A 17,511-nucleotide genomic window follows, 5' to 3' on the forward strand; every position below is an offset into this window, starting at 1 on the left:
TCAAAGACCCATAAGCCTAGAATATTCTCAGATGAAGTTGTTTAATAGAATAACCAGAATTAAAACATATTAAAGTTATGGTCAGGTAGGCATGAATGATTTTCAGTATAGAACAGCTAGTATTCCTGTATAACATTAACATTTCTACAGGGACAAATAGCTAATTTAATTGGGTTACAGTTACTCTTTTATTACGTATGTTAATGGCTTAAACCAAAGAGTAAAGAGTAAAAGCACATTCTTGCTTAGCTTTAATGGTATCTATCTGGCAAGATGTTTTAATTTCAGCCTCGGTACCGATTGGTGTGAGTTAGATCTGAGACACATCTAACATCTATGCATTTAAGCGCAAATAGGTATGCTGACAAATGATGGCACAGACACCCCAGACGCCCCCAGGTTGTCAACAATGATTGATTTGTAAAGCAATTGTATTCACCACAGGTGCAGTGCAATAGAGCAGCCTAAGGATGGTGTGTAAGGTCCCCTAAAGAGTATTAGATAAGGCCATCACAGGCCTGTGGATTATAGTAATCCTATCCACTAACCTGAGGTATCACACACACACATCACATTCCAGAACAGCTAAAGAGGAAGATGGAGGTCACAGCTCGTTGTGCTGTTATGCTGGGGTTCCTGCTTCTATGTCAGGGTAAGTCACTGTGCACCTACAAAAGGGATTTTGTTAAATCATCATGCACTGGACCCAACCTAAAAAAGCAGGAATATATTCACTGTTCACTGCCTTGTTTATTGTGACTTTTGTAGCTAGGTTAATAAAAAATCATACAAAGCATTGCTGCAATGACTTTTGGAATTTAGCATTACTTAAAAGTTATTTTCGCCTTACTTTTTCTATTTCTGCTGTGAAGTGTCAGTTAGAGTTTTCACATTTATTTTCATCATCTGCTTCTGCATTTCATGCAACTATTGATGCGTTATAGCCCTGATCACTGTTCAGGTAAGAGGCTAGTGGCAAAAAAAGTTTAAGTCCAAGATCAAACTGCGGATTAATTCCTCTTTATGCGTCCTTTAGGAAGGAGAGCAGGTCCCACAGGAGGAGCTGCAGGAGAGCCAACAGATGCTGACATCAACGTGGAACATGAAAGCCTGCACCTGTGACTGTGAATCTGCTGATTCACCCACACGCACCCCTGCTGTCACAGCACCTGTCCTTTCAACCTCACTGTCGCCGCCACCTCAGGGTCACACACTGAACTGCATGCCAGGTGAGAACTTTCCCTTCACCTTTGTCATATGAGTCTGTGTGACTCTTTGTCACACACACAAAGATGCCGGATGTCCTTCATTTACCATGCCTTTATTGTTTTACATGCTGAATAGGTTTACATTACACAAAGAATAATGACATGTCACAGATATATAGATTAATGAGAATGCAGCAAGATTTCCAGTGGGTTTTTTAGGTCTGTATGCTCCAGATGGTGTGATGGATCACACAGCTGAATCTGGCCGGCTGTGTCCTCGTGTGCACTCAGCCTAATCTTGGCTCTGTCTGGATCACTGCAGTTGTGCACAAACTTCCTTCTACTCTGTTCTGGGGATTTTTTAGCCACGTTCTTGCTGTATGTAAAAGGGCTTGGTTCTGTTATAGAGAAGCTAAAATTTTGGCCCTGAAATGTGAACTCCTCCGTTACGTTAAATGTGCATCGGATTAGAAAACAAAACGGAGCATGCCCTTCATTATCATACTATATGGAAGTAGTATACATATCAGATGATGTCCCAATCACCTTATTTTACCATACAATGCACCAGTTTTGAGGGATCCGATCTTACTGTGGGCTTGATCTGAACAAGCACGAAGGCAGTTCAGATTGCTTCATTAGACAATAAAGTATATTTAAAATGTTACTGGTACATGTGTGGGCTTACACTAATTAATACATTGTCCACCGCAGAATGTCCCTACCACCGAGCCCTGGGCTTTGAGTCTGGTTCGGTGACATCAGACCAGATCAGCTGTTCCAATCAGGACCAGTACACAGGCTGGTACTCCTCCTGGATCCCCAACAAGGCTCGACTTAACAACCAAGGCTTTGGGTGAGTCAACAATGCACTCTCCTCTCCAGCTCATATCACTGCATACACTGCCGAACAACAAAGACAAAAAAGAATGTATTTTGATTTTTGATAGGTGTGCATGGCTGTCCAAGTTCAATGACCAGTACCAGTGGATCCAGATTGACTTGATGGAATCGGGAGTGGTGTCTGGCATCCTCACCCAGGGCCGCTGTGATGCAGATGAGTGGATTACTAAATATAGCATCCAGTACCGAACTGTGGAGACTCTTAACTGGATCTACTACAAAGACCAGACAGGAAACAACAGGGTAATGACATAAACGTTCTGCATAGAACATCAAAACTTACAAACATTGAAATTGTTTTACAGCACACACATGACTACTGATATAGTTTTACTTTTTCAAAGTGCTGATCATTTCCTGTAATACCAAATTTCTCACTGCCTACATCACAGCTGTTCCCACTCTGCTTATATCAGACACTTTTTTCCAGTTGACTTGAACGAACTGATCATGGGAAAATGAAATGCTAACTGTTGCAATGTTCAGAGATTTCTTTAGTGCAATATATTAAAACCACAGCTAAGTGATTAAGTGATAAATATCAGCAAATTATAAACTCTCTGAAAGACCCTCCTGTTAGTAAAACAATTTTACTTTTGTTTGTCACCTTGTTTATTTAAACTAAATGTTCTATTCGTGTGTACGAAAAAACATTACGATGATGTTAATGTTTCACTTTAATGAAGATTTACTTTTACTTTTTTGGTCTGGACTCTTGCTTAATAAAGACACATTTGAAGAAGTCACTTTCAGGAAGTGTACTCGTAGACATTTTAAGCCAATAAAAATTATTTGATAAAAAATAAAATATCAGTAATTAAAAAAGCTTCAGTTTTAATGTGGACTTTTATTGTCATGTTTTAACACTTTCAAATGGAAAATTCGTGGCTTTGTGAAATGAACAATGAAAGGAGCCCTGAATATCTAATTGATAAAAAGACAAAACATAAACATGCAATAAATCAACATAATCTAAGAACATCACATCAATCACCCACGGGATTGTTTTAGTTAAGAGGAACTGGACCCCACATGAAGAGTGAAGTGAAATTGATTTTAAAAAAAGGCATCTTTACGAGCTCTTTACTATCTCATTTTCAGGTCTTCTACGGGAACTCTGACCGCTCCTCCACAGTGCAGAACCTGCTTCGCCCTCCTATAGTGGCTCGTTATATCCGCCTCCTGCCGCTGGGCTGGCACACCCGCATTGCCATGAGGATGGAGCTACTAATGTGCATGAACAAGTGCATCTGATGTTTACTCATCTGCTTTTTCCTCACTGTGCACCCTTCCCCTGGCAACCTGCCGCTTGCCAAACAGGGAACATCAGTCCAGTGCTGAAATGTGATGTTACTTAAATACAACTTTAAGTTTTGTCTTTTTTGGTAAAGCTCAAAGCAAACTAAGTCTGGCCAGGTGGACATGTTTGATGTCCTTTGGTGCACTACTGCATCTGTCTTAACATCTCTACAATTTCAGTGTTTTAATCTGTAACAACAAAAGTTAAACAGTCATTTTTATCAATGTATACAGGGGGATTTCCTCTAGCTTCCTTCAGTACAAAAAATACAAAAATTCAATCACTTATTAACCATTTAGAAATAATAAAAAACATTTTACAAGAGTCAAATCAAATTAGCTTGTTTTATTTGAGATTTACTGTTACATATGTAAACATGGATATTCTTAAATTGTTAAGCATTCATTTGTGGGTCTATGTTCTGATGTAAATGCCCTGTTGAAAAAAAGGCTTATAATCACTGACTATGCTACTAATTTGTGTCTGTAATAAAAGCACAAACTTAATACTTGATTTAATTTAAACAGCTGATAAACATCTTCTGTTATAAATATTACCAAACAAGTAGTCACACATCAGTATTAATATAATACACGGTGCTCCTTCAGCGAAACTATAATCGAAAGAGAGAACTGTATTGTGTCAAGTACAGAGTGTGCACAGTCCTGACAGATGCACAACACAATACAATACTGTGTGTTACTGTGGAAGCCTGCAGCCCCGTACTTCAGTCTTCACACACTAAGCACAAGATGAACATGAAGCAAGGAAGAATTTACAGAGTGAGAGCAATATTGCTGAGCCACAAAGTCTCTTCAAAGTGCAACATAAAAGGTTTTATTTCTGCCAAGCTACTTTTATGGCACTTTACCTCAGACAGAAAACAATAGTTACAGTACAGAGCAACTGCCCTTAATGTGGTTCCATTTAAAGATTTCTTAAACACTTATCCCAAGCGTCTCAGTATGTGTAATCAGTTAAAAATACACCAGCACACGCAGCCCAAACAGAGGTACATGTGTCCAGTAGTACTTCTGAAGTAAGCTTGGGGTGCATGAAGATAACACACAAATTATAATTTGATTAAAATATATATTTTCAAATATTCAGTCAATTATGATACCTGAACAGTGTTTGTTTTCCAATTAAGAATGTGATGGAAGAGCTAAAGGAAATCAATAAACACTTGAAGTAATTAGCTTGCCGTGGTTAGTACTGAATAGGCAATTGAAAGCAGCTAAATAGCTAAAAGCATTATAAAATGGTTGACATGATAAACTAAGTGTCTTGAAAATGATGGTTGAAATAGCTAAAAGTTAGAGATAAATGGCTGAATTGTTTAAATAAAAACACGGGGGAGGTGGGGAAATAGCTAAAAGCACTGAAAAAGGTAATGACTTATTTAAATAGTTTGCTAAAACTATGGAAAATGGTGGAAATAGCTTAAAATAAAAAGCATAAAGAAGCTAAAATAACAAGTAGCAATAGTAAAAATGGTTAAAATAGCAAATGCAATAAAACAGTGGGTGTGACAGGTAAGAATAATTGTTGCAGTCAGCTAACAGTAATGGATAAAGGGTCAAAATGTCCAGCTAATGTCTGCTACTCCAGGTGGAGGCAGGACAAAAGCAAATTTAACGGAACCAACTAAATACATTGACAATTTAACTGCACAATAAACTAGTTTAAATATATTTTTAGATCATTAGTAATGTTAAATAAATTCCACTTTAAAAGCAACTTCATTTGACTTTCTGCCTGTGGTTGTGCATCAGTCAAAAAAGAAAGAAAGAAAAATAAATGCTGGGAACTACTGTACTAGTACACCCAGGATGGCTTTAGTATTCCTATAACTGTTGTGAAAATTACAATCATTAGGAGATGAAACGTATGCACTACACATCAAACCTTTACAACAGTTAAACTCATATATTACATGAGAAGTATTTATTTATTTTTTAACCGATTAAACAAGAAGGACCACTTGGGCATTGCTAACATGAAATCTTTGTTGTGAAATCTTGAAAATGAGGGAAGTCAGGAAATTCTCTCCTTCGGTTTGCCATTAACTGGATGATTAATGTTTGCTCACAGCAGTGCAAAGTATCAAGCTTTTACTACTGTATAATTTGTCCATAATGATGCTTCACCACACATTTAGATAAATTCAGTAAACAATTTTAGATTACTACTAAAGCAACATTCATTAAAACCTGCATATGTAGTGTTTCTCGTATTTGACATTATTGAAGTGTGGTTCTAATGTTTTGATCTCCCTATTTAAAACGAATAAGGGGTGGCAAAACATTATAAACCACCTCATAATATAATGCACTCCAGTACAACTTCACCACCAAGTTTGAACTCAATAATGAACACATAGTAGAATTATCACCCCCCTGTCAGTTTCAACTTATAAATTACAAAATATAACCTTGTGAAAGAAAGATTTATGGCAGAGCTGCTGTATTGGATTGCATTAGATTGTAAAGGGGTACCTCATGTTGTGGCTAAAACAATACCTAAATGCTAATGCGTGGTAATCTGTCAGACAACTGTAATGCAGTGCTTCATTATCCCCTACAGAGGGTGATGTTGGATTTTTGTCAATTTATGGTATCAAAGTATCTAAAATGGCTGCATTTCAAAACAAACATGAAAACCTAAATATTCTAAAGACCAAATAGATAAAAGCTTTTTATATTGTCAGTGCCAACTCAGAAATTTTGCACAGTTACAGTTTTAAGGACAACACCACTTTGACTTATAGTTGCACATTTGAGCATCTGTAACCAGTATGACAGAGCACATCCAGAGGCAAGACAGCTTGGACAAAGAGTTATAGTCCTCGATGAGATGAACACAAGTTACTGACATTACCATTCTCAATTGTAATAACTGATAAAATTTTATTTGTTTAGAATATCTTGGATAGTCTTAAGGAAATACTACGCAGTACAATGTACTATATTTCTATAATGAATAGAAAGAAAAATACTTACACTTAAAATCTACACTTTATCTATCCATTTATATATTTATATCATTTGTAATATATTTACTTTATAATACAAATTATTATCAGAATTACAGAAGTAATAATATAAAGTCTATCAAACATGGAAGCGTAAAAAAAAAAATTATGAAATTAAAAGGCCTTTGGCCTGTTTGCAAGCAGTGTTGAAAACTGAAGGTTTGGTATCTGTGTGTTTATGTGTTCAGCAGGTGTACTGTTATGCAAGGGAGGAGTAGGGGCAACAGAAGGGAAACAGAGGAGTCTCTATTGGCTGTAAGAGCTGGCGGGTGATGAAGATCACAGAGCTGTCTCTTTCAGGTCATTGAGGTTGGGCATACGAGACCTAGAGGGGCGTCCGAAGCCGTGCCCGTTCTGGCCTCCCTTTATGCTCATTTGCTCTGGGTAGGGGTTGCCCTCGGAGCGGCCCAGAGCGGACGTGTGCCAACCTGACTCCAGCTGTCCGGGCAGTGGGTAGGCAGCCTGTCGGCTCTTCAGCTGGGGCGTACTGACCCCTGAGTGACCCCGGCTTTCTGTGAAACCACCTTGAGCAGAGGATGGATTAGGCAGCGGCTGGTAGCGCATATCAGAGGATGCAGTCTGGTTGGAGGACGAGGATGAAAGGTGCAGGAGCTTGCGCAGTGACTTCAGTGGCTGGCTCTGAAAGGGACATGAAACATATCATAATCATAATCATTAAATTAAACATTACTTGGGTTTGAAAATACTTGTGTTTCTTGTTTGGGACATACTGGAGAGTGGGAATCAGACAGCTTCTCTGGCGGCCAATCCTTGTCCCGGACTCTGTCTTGATCCCGGTCTCTGCTCTTGTCTCGGGTCCTGTGCCGGCTGCTCTGGTGACCTGAGGACCTGGAGGACTTCTGAATGACTGTATCCACCCCCTCACTAGGAATCTGTCACACAGTTAATATCATTTAACCTAATGTGCAAATTGCTGTTACTGTTGAATACAAAAGGTAAAATCCCCCTTTTTTGAAATGGCAAAAAAAAAAAAAACTAACAGATTGGTTTCATAAACATAATATTCAATGCACATTGATAATTCTCTATTTTGTTTGCTAACTTTTGCACTTATTTGAATATTATTCTATTACTTTAACTTTTTTTTATTAAGCAAGTGACTATTTTTCTTACTTCTGATGATGAAAGAACATTTGTACTAGATGAACGTGCATTGTTTTTATCTTTGGTTTGAGGTTAAGTTTGCAACCGCTTACATTGAATCTTAACCCTGAACCTAACATAATAACAATACACAAAACAATTCAGCTAGTTAAAATGTCTTTCCATCATCTGAAATAACAGAAATGGTAAAGGAGTGTATGAGAAAGTTATAATACAATGAAGATTAAATTGAAGCAAATATGAGTAGTCCCCTTGATAGATTACTTAAAAAATAACTTTAATTTCTAGAGAAGGAACATTTGTATTAGTTTAATGTGCATTAAATATTATATTGATGGAAAAAAATATGTTTTACTGTTTTTGCCACTTTAAAAGGGGATGCAACTTTTGCATCCAACTGTATAAGCAAAGTAGGTCAACACCATGTGAGGACAACAAGAAACACACTGATTTATGTTGAAGAATACTGCAATAAACTTGTATGTTTGTGCACTGTATATTAAGCATGTTTGTGTGTTATGGTTTCCAGCTTTACTTCCGCTTTAGGGGTGAGCACTTTTAGGCTCAACCCTTCTCAATATCTGTAGTTTTAGCTCCACAATCAACATTATTGCTTTCATCTGTGCTTTCCCTTCTCGACTTAACAGCCTGTCTCCCTGTTACAATTGCCAGATTGTCTGCCCACATTGGTTGAGTCTCTAGCAATCCGGATATCGTATTTTGAGCTGATCTTGTGTACTGAACCTGTTTCGGATCTCGGACCTTCCTCACTGCCTGTGCCCCCATCTAATTCTGACAGGACCTTGTGAAATTTCCTGTTTTTGGATCTTGGACCATCCTCACAGCCTCAGCCCCTGCTCTCAGAATTCCTTCGGCTCAGTCACACGGCCACGCCCCACACTTACTTCCAGGCCTCTCATCTTTACGCCGGCTCACATTATCTCCCCAGTAAGTCCCAGTTTTCTCTCAGTACATACTATTGAATATTAGTCGATCTGGCCTTAATCGGTCTCTCATGTTTTCCCAGATTCCCCACTGAGGGTTCTTCCCTTGAAGCTCTTCTTCATTACCTCCTGTACCAAATTCATTAATAAATCACAGAAAACTTTATCTGGAGCTCTGGGTGTTTAATTGGGTAATATTATTTGTGTATTTTCACACACAAACACAGTACAACCTGGCCAATATGGACCCAACCAGCTCCAAGGTGTGGAAGTGTTGCTCAGCAGTACAGTGGGCTACTGTCAGTCGAGAGGCTCGATTACATTGTTTGGAAGGAAGATTTTACAATCTCTCCAAACAGGTGGTGAGTGCTACTCTGTACTTATTCCCCCTATGCCAACCCCAGTATCTGAACAGAACATAATGATCATGTCAGACCAGAGACCCAAATTGCCACCGCCTGAGAGATATGGTGGGGAGACAGGCTGTGGTGCTTTTCTCACACAGTGTGAGCTGACTCTTAATTTAAGACTTCGCCATTCCCATCTGAGAGGGCCATGGTTTCTTATGCTCTCTCACTCCTCACCAGCCAAGCCAAACTCTGGGCTACTGCAGAGTGGGGAAGAAAAGTGGAACAAAACCACACTACTTGATGCTTTCTACCGGGGTCTGACCGATCGTACCAAGGACGCTCTGACCGGCCTGGATAGCTGATTCCAAGAACATTAGGCTAATCGGAATCGGTCCTTCCATTCCAGCCACTCTTTTTCCCAATCCCAGTCTCGCTCCCATGAACACCGGTCCGCAGTCGAGACCAGACCTCCATCTGTGGGCACAGATACATCAGAACCCATGCAGTTGGGGCACACTTGCCTATCCGCTAAAGAGAGAGAGGTGATTCAGAGAGAACCGTTGTCTTTACTGCGGCGGTTCCAGGCCACTAGTACAGCACCTGCCTGGTAAAAGGAAGGGGTCAGCGCGTATTGGGAGGATGCTCCTGAGCCAATCCCTGACGTCACCACCAGCCTCTTGCCTTCTCACTTCATCCCAAGTCAGTGTTGGTACTGTATGTACCCCAGTGTCTGTGGTGATTCTGGCTCTGGTGGTAATTTTATTGACTATGACTTTGCTCAGAAAATTAATGTGGAAGTCCCTCTCCTACCTCAGCCTTTTCAAGTATGCTCCCTGATAGACCAATACCTTCATCAGGTTTCCCACAAGACTGCTCCAAATTCTATCTATAGACAATCATGGGGAGTCTATCTCTCTCATGATCATCCAGTCTCCTCATCACCCAGTGGTCCTAGGCATTCCATGGCTGGTGACCCACAATCAACATGTTGACTGGAAGACAGGAAGGACTGCTGAGTGGGCAAAATTATGCTCTGAAACCTGAAAGTCCTTCGTTCTGCTCCTACATCATGTGCACCTGCTATTGAAGATTCTGAATCGGTTTTCCAGACCTCTCTAAATTTCCTAGGCATAGTTGAACCTCAAAGAGGTTTTCAACAAGGCTTGAGCCAATTCCCTACCTGCACGGAGACCTTCTAATTGTGCTTCAGATCTCATTCCTGGGATGTTTCCACGTCGAGACAGACTTTTTTCACTCTGGAGATGAGAAAATGCATGGTAGAGGAGTTGCAGGCGGTGCTCATTCAGCCATCATCTTTACCCACCGGTGCTGGATTCTTTCTGGGGAAAAAAGATGGGGGTCTGCAACCCTGCATCGACCACAGAGGTTTGAATCAGGTCACTATTAAAAACTGCTACCTATTGCCTTTAATCTCTTCTGCTTTTGAACTCTTACTAAAATCTTCACCGAATTTGACCTCTAAAACGCCTATCCCCTGCTCCGCATAAGAGACAGAGACGGGTGAAAGACGGCATTCAATACAGCCTCTGGCCACTACGAATATCTGGTATTGCCATTTGGGCTGACCAATGCCCCTGCAGTCTTCCAAAACCTAATCAATGATGTTTTGGGAGACATGCTGAATAAGTTTGTCTTTGTCTACCTTGATGACTTTCTTATCTTCTCCTGTTCTGAGAGTGAAGATGTCCAACATGTCCAACTGGTCCTCCAGCAGTTGTCACAGAACCAGCTATTCATAAAGGCATAGAAGTGTGAATTTCTTGCCTCATTAGTCTCGTTCCTGTTGTACATGATATCTGCAGAACACAATCAGATGGACCCTGCCAAGGAGGAGGCCGTACACTTACTGGCTTGTTCCAGAGACCCACAAACAGTTACAAAGATTTCTCAGTTTTGCAAACTTCTGTCAGAAATTCGTCGGGGACTATAGCTCTATTGCCTCCCCCTCTCCTTCAACTCACATCTGTTAAAAGAAAGTTTGAATGGAACCACGAGGCAGAACACGCCTTCAGTTGGCTCAAAGAGAGTTTCTCCTCAGCCCCTATCCTGACATTTCCAGAAGTCAAAGCAGTTTCTGGTTGAGGTGGACGCGAGTGACATCGGGGTAGGGGACATCTTGTTTCAGCGTTCTGAGGATCAGGCAATTCACCTGTGTGCATTCTTCTCCCGATGACTGTCTCTATCTGAGAAATTATAGTATAGGAGATTGAGAACTACTAGCCATAAAAATGGCTCTGGAAGAATGGAGGCATTGGTTAGAGGGGGCAGAACTGCAAATCCCAATCTTTAGAGATCAAAAAAATCTGGAGTATCTCCACTTAGCTAAGACGTTGAACCCCCTCAAGCCCACTTGGTCCTGTTCTTTAACCGCTTTGAGTTTGTCTTATCCTACAGGCCAGGCCAAATGAATGGGAAGGCGGAAGCCTTGTCCTGGTATTTCGATGACTATTCTAAAGGAGAGGAACCTGGGTTCATACTGCCTTCAGTGGCCCGGTTGGGAACTACAGGGTTGGATATCGAGCAGGATGTCCTGGATGCCTTGGAGGACCAACCATCCACCACGGCCTTTCAGAAAACTATATAGCCAAGAAGATCATAGATCCAAGGTAAATAACTGGTCTCATTCATCCCAGTTTTCATGTCATGCTGGTTTTTCTCGCACCTGCTTCATAGTCAGACAACACTTCTGGTGGTCGACCTTATCCCAGGACATTAAGGAATATGTGGTTGTGTGTCCCATTCACACCCAGTGCCACTCACCCAGTGGAAGTCACCGTGGGAGAGACCCCAGGACTACTACGACCCCTTCCTGTGCCCAAAGATAGCCTGTTCTTACATCTCCCTTGACCATGTCACAGGTTTACCTCCATCAGAAGCTAACACCACTGTACTCACTGTTGTTGACCGATTTTCTAAAATTGTACATTTTATCCCACTTCCCAAGCTCGCCCCAGCCACAGAAACAGCTGAAGTCATATTGCAAGAGGTCTTCAGGATCCACGGCCTCCCTTGCGACGTCTCCTCTGATCAGTGCCCCAGTTTACAGCCAAGTTCTGGTCCGTATTCTGCAGTCTGTTGGGCATGACCGTCTGTCAGCCGGTTTTCACCCACAAACCAATGGCCAAACGGAGAGAATGAATCAACAACTTAAAACTCTTTTACATATGTTGTGCAGCCAGAACCCAGCAACATGCGCCAGGAATTTAGTTTGGGTGGAGTACGGGCATAACTCACTGCCTTCATCCACCAAGGGAATGATCCCTTTCAGGTAGTTTTTGGTTACCAGCCACCATTGTTCCCACCTGGATACTGATGTCACAGTACCCTTAGCCTCTGCTCTGGTAAGGCGCTGCCATCTGGCATGGAGAAAAGCTCGCCAGAACATGCTACGTTCTGTGCAGACATATACGAAGTAGGTGAACATGCATGGTTTTAAGGCTCCTGCTACAGGCCTGGTCAAAAGGTATGGCTGTCCACCACCGATCTGTCTCTCAAGGTGGAATGCAGGAAACTGGCTCCTCTGTTCATCCGACCCTTTCCCATCATTACGGTTGTTAACCCCATGGTGGTGAAGCTTCGACTCCCGAGACCTCTGCATCCACACGACATTGTGCATTTCTCGGATCAGACCTGCCCTTCAGAGTTGGCTCTCAACTATCTTCCTCTTTCCCTGCTCTCAGCATTCCTTCGGCCAAGTCGCACGGCCATGCCACACACTCACTACCAGACCCCTCATCTCTACGCCGGCTCACATTACCTCCCCAGTAAGCACTAGTATTCTCTCAGTACATACTATTGAATAATATTTGATCTGGCATTAATCCATCTCTCCGCTTTTTACCATTCCCATTAAGCGTTCTTCACTCCCTGTACCTAGTTCCTTAATAAATCACTGAAAACTTTATCTGGAGCTCTGGCTGTTTAATTGGGTATTATTAATATTTGTGTATTCTCACGCACCAACACTACAATCTGGCTAATATGGACGCAACCAGCTCCAAGGTGCCAAGTGGTGCTCAGTAGTACAAGGGGCTATTGTTAGTTGAGAGCTTACTTTATTTTCATAAAGTAAGCAATTATTAATAATCAATATATGTTTCATGAATTTAAACCATGTGGTCACTGTGTATTGTTGGATGTATCTGCTGTTTGTAATGAAATGCATAACATTTTGTTAAAAAGTTTTTTTTTTATTTGATCTAAACAAAATATGTTTTGACCACAGGCTTGCATTAGTATTTCAGTATTTTAGTATTTATCCAGAGTCCTATTAAAACCTCAAATTGTGCTTTAGAAAACGTGTTTCCTGTTTATCTTTACATGTGTTGATTTAGCATTGACAAGACATTTTTGTAACAGACTTTTGGATTCAAATGTAATAAAATCATATGAAATCAAACTAAATATAACATGCGTCTGGAGCTAGAAACCCTAAGCATTCAGTGATCTGAGGAAGAGAAGAGAGAACTCCTGTTTGATACCGATGGATGAAGCATTTGGAGTGATCGTAGGAAGATATGTAAAGGTTTAGAATTTATAAAGGTTTTGATGAAGTACATATATTTCTACCTAGCTGGAGTCTGACTGCCTGGTTCCTCATGGCCAGATTGCATTTATTGCTCTGTCATCTGCAGTACCCCCTCACAGAGTCTCAACAAACTGTCACATATAAATAGAAATGTGAGGGAAAGAAAGGGAAGAAACACCTGTTTCATGCTGAACGACATGGCAGTTTGTCAATTTCTTGTTTCTTGGTCCTTCTTTAGAGGTCAAATGTTTCTGTGTGATGTTTATAAGCGGAAAGCTGCATGTGATGGGGCACAGAGACTTAAATCTCACGTGCTTAAGCAAAGCCGGAGTGCTCTTATTCATCCTCAGCTCATAACCAGAGACATGCTTTGAGGGCTGTGGCTGAATATAGTAGTGACTGATCAAGAATCACATGGGCACAAAACAACCAGATCCGTACATTGAAACAGGCAAAAAGATTTCTAAAGATTTCTCTTACTGTAAATTATTTTTTCAAATATGAAATGGTTCTTAACTCTTATTTGAGCTCTTTAATGGTGGGAGATGGCTTAAATAAAATAAAAATTGTCTTTATTTTTGTCCTTTTTTTGTCAACGCAGCAGATCACTTGTCCGCATGTTGATTTGGCACAATCCTCTCAAATTTCTATCAGGCTTTGGATCGGCGCAGTGCAGAATGGGCTGTTGGGGTTCAGTGTCTGGCCCAGGGTCACTTCGACATATGGTCGGGAGGAGCGGGGTACGAGCCTCCATGGTCGATAGGCGGCCACTCTACCGACTAAGCAACTACCGTCCCCCACTGATTGGCTAATATATTAATTGTAAATTAGCCAAAGAAAGCCAATTGAAAAAATTCCCCTAGCCTCAGGTTTATAATGTCTATATTAACACTGCTTATCCATTTAAGCTGGAGAAAACATTTTTAGCTGCGAGTCTGTGTCTATATCTGGCAGTCGGGCCCCTATTTCAGTCCAGTTTAGAATGTCTCAGAATTCATATTTAGCCAGGATGAGTTGCAATAACTTTAGGGATCCTCTGACTGCTCATAATCACATCCAAATTTAAGTTGTCCAAATCTCTGTTTGATAAGCAAACGTGCAAAACTAACAACATTCCCATCTGCCTCAGCTCTACTCTGCAGTGCAGTTGTTTTCCACTTTCAAGTTACTGACTGTTTGAATATTTGCATATAGAATATGACTGTGTGTATTCAGTGTATGACTGTGTATACACTTACCAATATATTATTATTTTGTTCGTAATGTTTTTTCAATAAAACATACCCTTTTTGGACGTTCTAGGGTATGAAAGACCATCATTGTGGAATATTTCTGCGTTTATCTCAGACTGACAGACATTTTCCTAACTTTACTTACTTTAGTAATATAACGCATGACATTTATTCTGATTATACATAGTTAATAGTTGTAATTTATTAAAATTACTCCATTCTCCGAAGAACCATTTTAAAAACTATTTAATAAAGGTTCTTTGTTGAGCAATACCTCAAAGAACCATTGACCCATTGAGCCACCACCATTGTACAGGTCACAAAAATAGTTGTTGTGGAACCAATGATAATTCTTCTATGACACCAGTCTCAAGAACTATATTTGGTTCCAGTTAGCTCTTTAATTTTTCTCAGTGTAGATGGATCTGACTGGCTTATGTTAGCAACTCATTATTACATGAATTCAACATATGTATAAAATGATTAAAGAAAACCACTAAAAAGAGGCTTAAATTTACCAAATAAAGTGCTGATCATGTTGTTACTGCATGCGGTGTTAGATGGATGACACTGACAATGGAAAATAAGTAGGATAGTGTAAAACAGCATGTACCATGGGAGAAGACACTACAGGAAGGACTCTCACAGAGGAACTATGCTTTATGTTATTTGGGATAAACAGAGGGAAAAGACATTTCTTGATGACAGGACGCCTTCCATCAGGAACTTCCATCTGTAATGTAGAGGCACATAACCGGTGGTACAGGGAAACACGGTGCACATCACAACATGAAATGATCTTAAATCTCTGTAAATGCATTAAAAGGCAAATCATTAAACATCCGAAAAGCAGAGGATCATACACGGTACTGTATGTAGATAGATGCTTTACAGAGAGCAAATGGACATTACAGGACATAAGCATGAAACATTCAAACACGGTTTACATCCTTATAAGTATTAGCCAATACAATTTACCATTTGAGATTTTTTCTTCTTCTTCTTTATTGCTCTGAAGAAACCCTGCTTTTCCTTTTCTTTAGATGGTTCTGAGGAGTTCAGCACTACAGTATCTGGGCCAGTCCTGTAAATAAAACAGTGTGCTAAGCATGATGTCCCAAGTAAAAATGCACAGTTCCTACCACCCTACCATGTTATGTAGTGAGTATGAAATTTAAATAATTAGTAAATAGTTTTACAGAAAATATGAAATGGACAAATTAGTGCTTTTATCAAAGCTTCAGTTAGAAAATATATTATTTGGTAAACAAAATAAACTACATTCTTTTGTGCTTAGAAAAGGTATTTACCAAGGGTCAAATGCTGGCTGACGTTTGGAGTGGTTTGTCAAGCTGCTGCCATCCCCGGTTAGCCCAGAGCCCCGGCTCTGACCCCTGCTATCATGGAAGGAATTGTCTGGCCGAGGAGAAGGGACTGTTTAACAAACACAACAAGTAATGCTGATTCAGTTCATTCACCTTTTGATACCCGCGGAAAAAATAAACCCACTCTGATTGTGTGGAGTTTCTTTATATTTTGTAGGATTTAATTGGATATAATATAGTTGGTCATTATAATAAAAAAACATCTGTAGAGGCTATAAATGACTTCGAGAATCAAACTGAAATGTGCCGTGAGGACAAGTATTATTTTGCCATTATAACTATTCACATTAGAGGGAAGCAAAGCACACACAGAAAATGAACAAGTAATGCTGATTCAGTTCATTCACCTTTTGATTCCCGGGGAAAAAATAAACCCACTCTGATTCTGTGAAGTTTCTTTATATTTTGCAGGATATAATTGATGGCTCACAACTCTTTGTGAGAGTCCATGTCAGAAAAAAAACAGTGACTTGTAATCACACCTTATGTATATGTAACTGAATTGTGGTAAAAAAAAAACTGGTACTGAATAAAGCTACATTGTGTACAGTTTCAATTTCTAAAGTTTCCTTGCAAAAAGTTTCCATAACATTTAGGCAAATAATAATAAAAAAATAATAATTAAAAATAATAATTAAAAAAAATAATAATAATAGTATGAATAGATGAATACCAAGACTTGTTAATGAAAAAGAAAACTAAGATCGGTTTAAGGAAATCTAACTAATTTCTGTCAATGTTCAGCATTGCTAACTGTATATCTCTAGTAAAAGCAAGTTACCAGTGTGATTCCATTAAAAAGTTCTCATGAAATTTTGTATACATTCATTATGATTCTGCTGAGATGAAGAATGCAGTTGAGTTTAAGTACAACCTCACAAACACAACAGAGCAGCTGCAGATTTTTGTTTAATTACTGAAAATAGATTCTTGTGTTCATGTTAATCTGTTTATATCTCAAAGATTTGTAAAAATACTTGAAAAATCTAGCAAGCTGTGATTACAAAATTCTACACAAGTAAGAAGGGTCTTATCATAAACAGTACTTGAAGTGTAGGAAATATAAACTTGATGTTTACAGTGCAGATAAAGACATGGCCAGAGATATCACTCTGACTTAACAAACCTCTGTAGAAGCTGCCCACCCTCCTAGGCATGGATTCACTGTAGATGTTTCGATTCTCTTTGGAAGAGCCACCATCTTCTGCTTGCTGGTCATGATATAGGCCAACCTGAATAACAACCGAAGAAACGGTCACATTAATTTTCAAAAGCCAACTGATTTGCAAGCCTTCCTATGTGAGGTGTTATTTTTACCTGAAAGAAAATTAAAAAAAATAAAAAGGGAGGCTTATTGATTTACAAGTGGTCATTATAATAAAACAACATCTGTAGAGGCTATAAATGACTTCGAGAATCAAACTGAAATGTGCCGTGAGGACAAGCATTATTTTGCCATTATAATTAGTCACATTAGAGGG

General features: G+C 39.7%; 2 protein-coding genes across 11 annotated transcripts in view; one reads left to right on the plus strand and one right to left on the minus strand.

Moving 5' to 3' along the window:
- Positions 1–597: 597 nt before the first annotated feature.
- On the plus strand, positions 598–3,609 carry LOC137131844 (retinoschisin-like). Its single transcript, XM_067513646.1, has 6 exons — positions 598–652; positions 945–961; positions 1,037–1,229; positions 1,923–2,064; positions 2,159–2,354; positions 3,213–3,609. The coding sequence occupies exons 1-6, from the start codon at positions 598–600 to the stop codon at positions 3,363–3,365; spliced, it is 756 nt and encodes a 251-aa protein (XP_067369747.1). The 3' UTR covers positions 3,366–3,609.
- Positions 3,610–4,232: 623 nt separating this feature from the next.
- LOC137131853 (cyclin-dependent kinase-like 5) overlaps positions 4,233–17,511 on the minus strand; it is a 41,283-nt gene continuing 28,004 nt past the window's right edge. For 3 of the 10 annotated variants that reach the window (XM_067513667.1, XM_067513663.1, XM_067513664.1), the window contains 6 exons: positions 17,157–17,262; positions 15,956–16,079; positions 15,624–15,729; positions 15,259–15,453; positions 7,177–7,338; positions 4,233–7,084 (listed from right to left, as the gene is read on the minus strand). In XM_067513667.1, coding sequence (XP_067369768.1) covers positions 6,725–7,084; positions 7,177–7,338; positions 15,259–15,453; positions 15,624–15,729; positions 15,956–16,079; positions 17,157–17,262 — 1,053 coding nt within the window. In that variant the 3' untranslated portion in view covers positions 4,233–6,724. Of the gene's footprint in view, positions 7,085–7,176; positions 7,339–15,163; positions 15,454–15,623; positions 15,730–15,955; positions 16,080–17,156; positions 17,263–17,511 lie in introns of those variants that run through there. The other 7 variants (XM_067513668.1, XM_067513665.1, XM_067513666.1 and 4 more) reach the window with 6 other exon arrangements.

The sequence above is a fragment of the Channa argus genome, chromosome 8, assembly GCF_033026475.1.
Source record: "Channa argus isolate prfri chromosome 8, Channa argus male v1.0, whole genome shotgun sequence".
Taxonomy (NCBI): domain Eukaryota; kingdom Metazoa; phylum Chordata; class Actinopteri; order Anabantiformes; family Channidae; genus Channa; species Channa argus.

Excerpts from the sequence above, each read along its gene's own strand:
- LOC137131844 (XM_067513646.1), top strand. The coding sequence starts at position 598 with ATGGAGGTCACAGCTCGTTGTGCTGTTATGCTGGGGTTCCTGCTTCTA. Across the intron at positions 1,230-1,922 it reads CACACTGAACTGCATGCCAG|AATGTCCCTACCACCGAGCC; the intron begins GTGAGAACTTTC and ends TGTCCACCGCAG. Across the intron at positions 2,355-3,212 it reads ACCAGACAGGAAACAACAGG|GTCTTCTACGGGAACTCTGA; the intron begins GTAATGACATAA and ends TCTCATTTTCAG.